We start from the raw sequence: 11,204 nt of genomic DNA, 5'->3' as shown, positions 1-11,204 counted from the left end.
TTTACGAAAATTTTATGGTTACGTTTTCTACCTGTCTGGGTGATGAGGTTACGATTGGCTTGATCGTGGCAGTTCGGTTGGCTGAGGTCCTTGCGGGAAGGTTGACCTAGTGACATTAGAGCATTTTGGGATCTGTGCAACATCATCCGATATGGATGTTAGAAGATCACGGCCCTGCTCAGGAGTCGATTGTTGGAACTACTGAGATGCCTGGTGCTTGACTTGTTTTGAGGCGTTTGGTTTGACTGGTGCCTGACTTGTTTTGAGGCGTTTGGTTTGACTGGTGCCTGACTTGTTTTGAGGCGTTTGGTTTGACTGGTGCCTGACTTGTTTTGAGGCGTTTGGTTTGACTGGTGCCTGACTTGTTTTGAGGCGTTTGGTTTGACTGGTGCCTGACTCGTTTTGAGGCGATTGGTTTGTTTGTCACCTGACTTTTGCAGCTCTTCTCTGTGATTCTTCGGTGTTCTGCCAGTCGTTGACCTGGTCCAAGAAAGGATCCTCTCACCAGTTGACGTAGCGGTCTTTTTGGGGTGACGTAGCTTGTCTTTTGGGTGTACTACTTAATTGGGGGAATTAGTCGGTAGCAGCGGTCACGACTGGCTATCACCTTGAATGACAGAGAAGGCTGTTGAGTTGGTGACGTTTATTGGTGGAAGCAGAGTGAATTTACATAGAAGTACATTTAATTGTAATGGCATGATAATATATATAAGAGGTTGAGTCATATTCATCTAATTGCATACATATGATTAAAACAATTCAATACGTGTACAACACGTACGATCATAATAATACAATCGGCATACAACCGATAATAACATGACTGTAAAGATGTACAATATATTTGTTTAACGGATGGTTATTAAAAGGCATTAATTACGTGAAAATATGTCTGGTAGAAAACAGTAGAAAAACAGTAACGCATGGATAGACAATATAAATACATGTTGGCCGACTCAGTTTTCAATGTTACTAAGTTGCAGGCAAATCATTGCTATGAGTATGTGTCACTGAATGTAGGAACGTACAAGTTATTGACATTGGTACACATACTCATATTGGGATGTTGCCGTGCAACTAGTATACTAAAATACTAATATATGTTCGCGAGAGGAAGTATTGTCTGGATATTAAGTCCATGATAATTTTCACAACGCTACGATATAGTCGAAATAGATCTAACCTACCTCTAACGTATTAAGATCGTAGCTGACAAAATAAGTTAACAGTTAAGTAAATAGTGACTTACCTTGAATGACAGAGAAGGCTGTTGAGTTGGTGACGTTTATTGGTGGAAGCAGAGTGAAGTTTGCTACCACCGACCGCCGTATATATACAACTCAGGCCTTCATTATGTTACATAACTAAAGATCACAACATCCCAGGTGTCCGCGGTTGATCGGCTGTACAATGGGTGGGTGTGTCATTATTTACGGATTTATTCAAGTAGGTTGTTGTATTGCCTAACTGACCCTTACATCACTGTCGGACTGACCATGTGTGCCGGCCCTGTGACGTGAAGTTAACTCATTAATCACTGGTTCTGATAGAGAGTGACCCTTTGTGTCGGCCTGGCTGGGCAGATTTGCATAATGAGCCACTGTCTCACAGCTGGAGTGACCGTGAGTTTAGCCGCATATGTGAAACATAAAATATCTTATATGCGGCGGTCAGTTAGTGCATTCGCTATACTGAATTTACTTTAAGAATAGTCAGATTAGTTTACCGATATAGGTTGATTGATATATATTTTCTAATAGGAATTTGGTGTTAGAAGAAAGCTATGACACTTGCATCAATAGTTGACTGCGCTGTTCACACTTACCTCCAAGCAGGATATCATCAAAATAGTGCATGACCTGGCTGGATTGTGATTTGGTTGTGATACACCATTCTAGGAAAGAACTGAATTTCTCAAATAATGCAAAAGAAATAGAGTATCCAAAAGGAAGACATTTGCCAACATAGAACATTTCCCTGAAGTACATACCTAGCAGATTAAAATCTGGGGGTCTGGCCGGAAGCAGCCTTAATGCAGGTTTGATGTCCAGTTTAGCTAGAAGAGTTCCTTGTCCGAGATTCTGGATGATAGTGACTGCTTGGTGAAACTTAGCATACTGAACAGAACAAAATGCATCATCATTGTGATCATTGACAGAGGAGCCTTGGGAATAAGAGAGGTGACGAATAAGCCTGAAATCTTATGAAAACTTACCATTGTGGCATGATACTGTCGTCTTTTTGTCTTTTTTTAACTAAACCAATGGATGATACGTTGAGCCTCTTAGTAGGACGTGTAGAAAAGGGACCTGCTACCCTACCTAAGAGTATTTCTTTTTGCAGTTTCCTGCTGACAACCTCGGGAAGTAGTACTGTTGTTCTGTACAGAAATGCAAAGTGCAATGTGATTTATTTAAATCCCCAGGTAAAATGATCCTGATTACCTCTCGCCTGTTTGGCGAACGTGTTACCTGACTTACCAGTATTTTGACCCCATCGACCCTGCTTGGCTGGAGATCACCATCAATGATCCCCCAGTTATTTTGTAGGGTTCTTGCCATCTTTTGACGAACGTCCAGCGTCGTGTGTTGCAATCTGGCTCCTTATCCGACTGTAACAGAGAAGCAAAGTCGACATACTCACCATTCCAAGTCGTTTGCCTTATTGCGTCTCTGGCGTGCACTGTCAGCGTATCTGCCTGGTACGTCAGTTGGGTGAGAAGTTGGGCAGCCGGGTTATTACTAACTTGGCATGTATTGCTGGCAATAGACGATAACCATGCCAAAGTAGGCTGTATTTCTGATGCTGGGGTATGGACAAGGCAATGTGTTTTGTGCTCTGTGATCGGATGACACTGTATTCGGCCGGTTTGCAATTAGATCATGTGTGTAAACTTTTGGGAATGAATTGATATTGCTATCAGGGGGTGCCGAAGTGGTAAACGTCTGAGACCTGCATCACTTCGAGCTTTACTTCCATATGAAGCTGATATAACTGGAATACCGTTAAAAGCGGTGTTACACAACTCATTCACTCACTATCAGGGGGTATTATATCCCGGGGGTCTATATGAACCCCAGACGATGTGTCTATACCCGAACCAAGACTAATCATATTCATACCTGATACGTCTGGAGCTCGAACGGTGGCTACCATGTTGATGTTGGGTCCCTCGGTAGTTCAGCCGGTCCGTGCTGATCGGGTAGTCGGGGTTTTTAAGAGCGCTCTTTCGTCCGCGACTGCTAAGTCTGAGGCTGAGACTTTACAAATCTGTGATTTAGGATTGCTTTCCTTTTAAAAGACACGTTCGAAAGAAAAGGCCGAACAAGAATGTGAAAAAGCGTTGATTTAAAACAGCTTGTAGCCAACATGGTAGCGGAAGACGAGATATAGTGCGAGGTGAAGAGATTTGACGTCGTGAGGGCTATGACGTGGTGGTGACATCACAAACGCGTGGCGGTTGGCGGGGTTAGAATGTAAACATGGACATGTTGCAGAATAAATTTTATCGTTAAAGAATTGGTGTTGACATGTCAATAATGTCATTTAGCTGTTTAGGGCTAACTGTAATTAATTAATAAGCAATTCCTGTCAGTCCAGAAATTTCAGCAGCTTCTTCCCTTCCAATCACAGTAGGTGCCACAATTATTGTTGGCAATAAGGCTACACCAGCGTCGCCAACCCCCATGCTAGTTGCTACACGCCAAGTGTCCACTCCATCCAAAGCATTCACAGCTCTGTGGTACCTATTATAAAGCCCCATTCGAGCATCACGTTCATTCTCCAGTAGATGCTGTATTTCACTAATTTGGTTTAATCAGAATCCGGTAACAGTGTTCAATGTTTAAGTAGGCGAAGGAAAAGGCTTCATTATTATATAGTCATGTCTCGAATGTGAACATATAAGATGTATATTTTATGGTAGAAATATATTTGCATTCCAGGACCTCCAGAGTCAACCATTAATTCGAATATGCAATGTCACACTCAAATATTCTATATTTATAGGTAGATGTTTTGTGTCCAAAAATGAAATCGTAACCTCTGAAATGACCCCCTGTCTGTTCTACCACTTTTGTATTTCTCTCCTTCCGCGTGAACAGTTCTAAGTACAGTTGAGTGAAAGTTGTCTTGGATATTATGGGTTGTACTAACATGATTAAGGTGGACACACAGTTCTTTGTAGGATAACTAAGATAGGTAATATATCTTCAACCCTTGTATTCCCTGCTGCCAAATCGATTGCCCTTGAACACCTATATGTTTCTTCTAATCCGGAGTAAAGTTGTACATATTGTTTACCAGCTGTTGATTTCAGTTGTCTATTTGCTGGATTTTGCGTGAGACTACCTCGAAGAGGTTTAAGAAGCTCATCATTTATGTGCACATACACTATAATACCCATCTGGTAAATGTAGATTCCTTGAATTATTACTGATGTTTGGGTGATGTGTCCCTTTGAGCTATTCACAGCAGTGTAATATACATATTGAATATCTAAAAATATAATATCTAATATATCTAATATGTCTCATTAAGCATTCAGTTATATTTCATACCCGACATGGGTACGATGTGTGAAGCCCTTTTCTGGTTTCCCTGGGCGTGATATTGCTGGAATATTGCGAAATAACGGCGTAAAGCCTTACTCACTCACTCACTCACTCACTCACTCTATCACTCACTCTATCACTCACTCACTCACTCACTCACTCACTCACTCTATCACTCACTCTATCACTCACTCACTCACTCACTCACTCACTAAATCACTCACAAACACAAGCGGAGTATAAGGTTGGTGCAAGACAAATCACTCCCGCTAAACTGGTAACAACAGCATTCATCCAAATTGGTGGCAGATGTCAATACGAGTACTGTGTTCTTTGTGGCTACGTTCCCCTGTAATTACAGAATAGATAATGTGACTAGTGTAAAGACAGATGATGCCAGTGTCAATACAACTTTGTTATATGATGTGCCATTACTGGTTGTGAAATAATGTTCATATTACCAATGCACGGGTTCCCGTGAAATCTCTCAATATCTAGGATGTATGCTGCGTGTTTCGGTGAAAGCTTTCACAGATTAGTGCACCATTTCCATCTGATCGAGCATGGAGTCCATACAATAATACTTATGATCGTCGGGCACAGTGTTCACCACAATCTGATTGGAGAATACACCAACAATGGATTAGTTTGTTTGTTTGTGTGTTGTTTAAAGCCGCACTTAGCAATATTCAAGCTATATGACGGCGTTCTTAAATAATCGAGCCTGGACCAGACAATCCAGTGACAGACATCATGAGCATCGATCGCCGCAATTTGGATACGATGACATGCATCAACCAAGCCTGCGAGCCTGACCACCCGATCCCGTTAGTCGCCTCTTTCGACAAGCATGAGTGCCTTTTATGGCAAGCATGGGTTGCTGAAGACTTATTCTCTTCACGGGTCAGATCCAAGTAATTAGAGGAATTTCTGGTTTTAAAGTAACTGGGGAGCTGTTTACTTTTATTATGGAAGCGCCTGAGAGTTGAGATTTGAATAAATGGATTTTATTGAAAAAAAATACGTTTTAATCGGTAAAGGCATGTATTAATACACAGTCTGGTAAAACACAGTGCTTTTTAACATGGTGTATGCCGGGGATGTATATTTCTTCATTAATGAGCCCGTCACAGAAATATAATTATAATGCATATCATTATGGTGTGTCTGTTACCTAGGTTATTATAATGTAATGTTACTTCTCTTTGCTGGTGATAGTTTCATGTTTTCAAACTCTGTCAATGGTCTACAGAAACAACTGTATGTATAATATATTTGTTTGCAACAAATGGGGTTTGGAATGAATTTGTCAAAAACAAATGTTAAAGTATGAAAATAGAAATCAAAATTAAAAATTGTAATTTTTTATACATGTTTAGGCTTGAAGATTTTATCTAAATTATCATGTCTGTGGCGTGCAAAGAGTTAGCATCGCAAGTATCAAAAGCAGATATACCTATTTATATTTTTTTCAAACAAAATGTACCTGCATATTTCTCTACAGCTTGTAATATACTAGTATTTGACGGCAAAATTATGCAAGTCTTGTCACAAGGGGCAAAAATATGGGGCGCAAAACATAATCTTGAAAAATAAATCTTGCATTTTAATGGCTAGAAAATCTAATGAAGTTATTTTAGATGAAACTGGTCGCTATCCTATAAAAATATTAAGACAACTTCGAATGACAAAATATGGGATTAAATTATCGAGGAAAGATTCGCAAAGTAAAGTTACCCACATCAATGTAATGAGCTACTGAAAGCTCTTAATGACAATGGTGAAACGAATTGGGTGTCAAATGTCAAATATTTATTAAGTTCATGCGGTTCTTCTTTCGTGTAGATTTCCCAAGATGTAGGATATACATTTGTTCTTATGCTCTTTTCAGCAAAGGTTACAGGGTATTTACAGTAAAAATTGGTATAATCTTCGTCATGTTTCCTAAGCCATTACAATGATATTAAGTCTACAGAAAAGTATAAACGTAGGTCAGATGACACACACTTATTAGATATTTGTGTAATGACTTCAATGTAAGTGTTAGACATAGATTTAAAAAAAAAGAGAAGCTGAAATGAATATCTGTAACAACTGTCAATGAGGGGAGATTGAGGATGAATTTCATGTTTTATTAGTATGTGAGAAGTATGAACATTTTAGAGAAAAGTATATTCCGAAGTTTTACAATATGCTTAAAAAACTTGTTAATTATCAGTCTTATAAAATACAACAGCTCTGATGTTATACGTTCACTAGCCATGTTGTTGAAAACATATATTCTCTGTCAGATAGTTTGATGTTGGCATTGCGTTTCAGCGTGGTGCGTGTGTCATCTTCATTGAAAATAGCATCGAGCATGTCATTATAATAATTTAGTGTATAAAGTGCTGGAAACAAATACAATTACGATTGATGATTTGCCATTTATGATTATTCGAGGTCATATATAGCATTTAAACATCGTTTATGTACCTCGATTAATATTCGTGTTTGTAGGAGTTGTTGTCAGGTTCTAATCACCATTTGCTCCTAACTAAGAAGGGCGAGTGTCCATCCCTCATCCTAAACTACAGCCTTGTTTAGCGTGAGGCGTGTAGCATCGACAACACCTCAGTCAAATCGAGAGAATGCTTTATACATACATCATTTATAGAATAACATAAGATGTGATAATAGCAACATAGCGAAACACAAAACCAGGATAACGGCAATGTAGTAGACTATACAATGATGATATCATCCGTGTAGTAAACAACAAAACTATGATAACAGCAATGAAGCGGGCGACACAACCATGATAACAGCAATGAAGCGGGCGACACAACCATGATAACAGCAATGTAGCGGGCGACACAACCATGACAACAGCAATGTAGCAGGCGACTCAACCATGATAACAGCAATGTAGCGGGCGACACAACCATGACAACAGCAATGTAGCGGGACACAAGTATGATAGCAGTATTGTACCGATATACACAACTATGATAACAGCAATGTAGCTGAATACATAACTATGATAGCAACAATGTTGTGGACTACACAACCATGATAACAGCAATGTAGCGGAGTACACAACCATGATAACAATAATGTAGGGGAGTTAAGAACTATGGTAAAAGTACTTTAGTGGACTGCACAACCATGATAAGAGCAATGTCGTTAACTACACAACCATCCATGATAACAGCAATGTAGCGGGCTCGTGATAAAAGTCCCCCCCCCCCCCCCCCCCCCAGCCCCTCCATTAAGCTCATAAACTGTTCAAAGTGACGTATATTAAAAGATATTTTCATATATGCGGTCACAGCGACATGGATAATCAAGAAGCTATTTGAGTGCAGAACATGTGTGGCCATGGCGTCCAGGTCCAGGTCCACACCTGGCTTTGATGACTTCATCACGCTTCTTCCGTCAACGTATTTTAACCGTTGTAATATACAGGCGATCAGATTGAGTTCATGTGCCGAGAACTGTTGCCAGGTGATCACAATAAACTGTGGACGCACCAGATGCACCACTCATATGGACTCAATACATGTATAACATGTGTATGTGTGTATACAAAGAAAACATAGCACTTTTTTCTATGCATTGTGACAATTTACTTCAATAATCAGGCACGTATAAAATATGGTAATTGCGATCAATTATATCTTTAGACAAACAATGCATTGTCAGTAGCAAAGTGTAATTAGTCACAAAAATGACTGCAGACACAGACACTGCAGATTAGTTCAAACAAATTATAGTGTTCAGAAATAAATTGCTCTGTTACGAGCCAAATATGAAATACAATTATTTCCCTCGTTACAGGCAAGTAACATAAAAGGCAATGGGGGGGGGGGGGGGGTAACTGACACATGTTTTCATCGCAATTTAGCGGGGTACAAAACGATGATTACAACAATGTAGCAGGCGACACAACTAAGATAGCAGCAACTTAGCGGGGTACACAAGTATGATAACAGCAATGTAGCGGGGTACACAACTATGATAACAGCAATGTAGCAGGCGACACAACTATGATAGCAGCAACTTAGCGGGGTACACAAGTATGATAACAGCAATGTAGCGGGCGACACAACTATGATAGCAACAATGTTGTGGACTACACAACCATGATAACAGCAATCTAGCGCCCCCCCCCCCCCCCTCCCCCCTCTCCTCCTCACACCCCCCTCCCTCCCATCCGCCGAACACAGCGGTTATGAGTTTAAATCCTTAAAAAAGAGCCCAGGAAGTCTGTTCTTAATAAAATAAAAAAATAAATAAACTCCAGCAAAGTTGAAATCGTAAATCATGAATCAGATACTGGTAACGCTTTCACTCCGCAAACATTTCTTTTTGTATCAAAGCATCAAACAATCAAACAATACCAATCCTAGTTCATCTCGGTACCCCTGAGCATCCCCCCCCCCCCCCCGCCCCCCTCCCTCCCCCAGGACCTTGTTTACCACACAGTAGAGCGCTATACTGGTAATATACTGCGTCAGATACTGTCTGTGATATTTGTTTATGTGGCCATTCAAGTGAAAAATATGTTCCAAGTTAACCCTGTGACTGGAAGGAAGGAGAGGAACTTGTTCATGTGTAATCTTCATTCTAAACAACGCCAGTGCCGGTTGTGGTTGGCTGTTTACCCGAAGTACACCCCACCTCGCTGAAGGTTATCTTGACCCTTCAAAGCTTCACGGAGTTTAAGTATATGATCGAACCTGGAGTAGATACATCATTTATTGATAGGCAAAGTTGTCTGTCTGACCAACTATACTAAGCTAACCTATCTGTACATGTATATTTCACTGATGTAGATAGCCTGAGGCATGAGTACTGCAGTGGTACAGGCAGATTGTAGGTTAATCAACGTCTATGCTTTGCACCACATCTGTTCTGTTTGACTGTCAACCCAACTCACACTTGCATGCGTACAAAAAACATAATGACACAACTGATGTAGAAATAATAACTGTAATTGATAAGAACAGTTCATTTATACAACTCTGCCATTATTATCGCGCAAGGACACGTGTCATTTGATCACTCAACTTACCCCTATACCTCGACGTCGAATATACACAGATGTCGACTTTCAAATATATCAGACAACCCAGTGAAAGATCCCCAGGTACCCATTTACTGTGATGAATGTAACTAGTACCATTTCAAACTCTTAAAGCCAATCTTTAGTCGAGCCTCGTTGTGTCGAACTCGTGGGGACTTCGGGGTTCGAGATATCATGGGGATTTTATGCTTAATTTGGATACTTGGGACTCCGAATAAGTTCGAAACATCAGCGAATTCGGCACATCCAAGTTCGACACAACGATAAGGAAGTTAAGTTAGATATTCATCAATATTAGTTCATTCATGTTTATACAAGATGAATGTATCCGGTCGCATATCCCGCTTGCATTCTGACATAGGTGCTGCTGTTGAGGAAACAGTTGTAAACACTCGCTTGCACTGGCACACCATACGGGATGGTATGTGTCGCACACCCTGCTCCACAATGTTGCATGTCTACTGCATAGGACAGGGGAAGTGCGTCACGCCTCCCTTCCATTGACCTTAATCTTACTCAACCCGGATCTGATTGGATTAGAGGCTTGCACTAGGCTGCACCTGTTGAACAGATTATTAATGACGTCATAATTGAACTTGCCAAAAGTTTTGAGTATAAATATGCCAGTTGTACTGATGGGCACTTATTAAAATGCGTTTCTTCTTGCAGGTAGTTATGGTATGTTTGTACGTGGGGGTGGGGGAAAGTGCCTGTCCCCACCTAGAGGCTGGGCTGGAGAACTGGGGGGATACAACGTCCTGGACATCGGGGGTACTGCCGAAAGAAGGGGACAAACTCTTTATCCAATCAGGTAAATTTTGAATAGTTTCGTGACCATTCCACTCTTTCGTAGTCAGAGGTTCTGTAAAGTCGTGACCGCGGATACAGGTGTACGACATGATGTTAACACGATCAAAACAAGCAAAAGTTGCCTCTAAAATTGACTAAGCGTCATCACCTCTGTTTGACAAACAAATAAATACACCTTTATAGTAACAATTTGTCTTAAATACTGCCGATGTGACTTTTAGACTTAGAAGTATATTCAAAAGTGTTTGTTCATGTGGCCAGTCCCGTCTAGATGAAAACTTCACGGTGAAGGTCACTGTCAGCAGAGCATCATCAAGTACTAGATACCCTAAGAAATATACAATTTCATATTCAACACTATCTATATGTTATCCTGATTCAATTTACTCAAAACTATTTACGGTTGAAGTTGAACAATTGAAGTCAAGTAGTCAAACTGTTTCATTGTTAAGCACGGTCTGCCGGCTACAGCACTTCAAGTGCGTTGCCTTTAACCTTTACGGTAATTGTCTAAATACTCGAAATAATTACATCAAGTGAGGGAAGTAATTTTAGAATGTTTCATAAAAGCAAATTCATGATGTCATCCATTTACTCGTGAACACTTTTGGCATTTTACTATCATAATAATAGCCACTACTTACTGGAAAACGCAATCTGGTAATTTTAAACAGCAACATTATATGTCATATATTTCGTGTCTTCTATCTTAATATTTGCAAAATAATTAATCGTTATGCTTCGCTCATTTTGGATTAAATAAACCTATATTG

General features: G+C 40.1%; 1 protein-coding gene across 1 annotated transcript in view; it reads left to right on the top strand.

Annotated features, from left to right (window-relative positions):
* Positions 1–10,272: 10,272 nt before the first annotated feature.
* The window catches only part of LOC139477678 (cell surface hyaluronidase CEMIP2-like), a 30,709-nt gene continuing 29,777 nt past the window's right edge, over positions 10,273–11,204 (top strand). The window contains exon 1 of the mRNA XM_071260057.1: positions 10,273–10,432. Within this exon, the coding sequence (XP_071116158.1) occupies positions 10,273–10,432 (160 nt within the window). The remainder of the gene's footprint in view (positions 10,433–11,204) is intronic.

Source organism: Haliotis cracherodii, unplaced genomic scaffold, assembly GCF_022045235.1.
Source record: "Haliotis cracherodii isolate W230 unplaced genomic scaffold, xgHalCrac1.p SCAF_34, whole genome shotgun sequence".
Taxonomy (NCBI): Eukaryota; Metazoa; Mollusca; class Gastropoda; order Lepetellida; family Haliotidae; genus Haliotis; species Haliotis cracherodii.
This window is presented reverse-complemented; position numbering and strand designations above follow the sequence as displayed.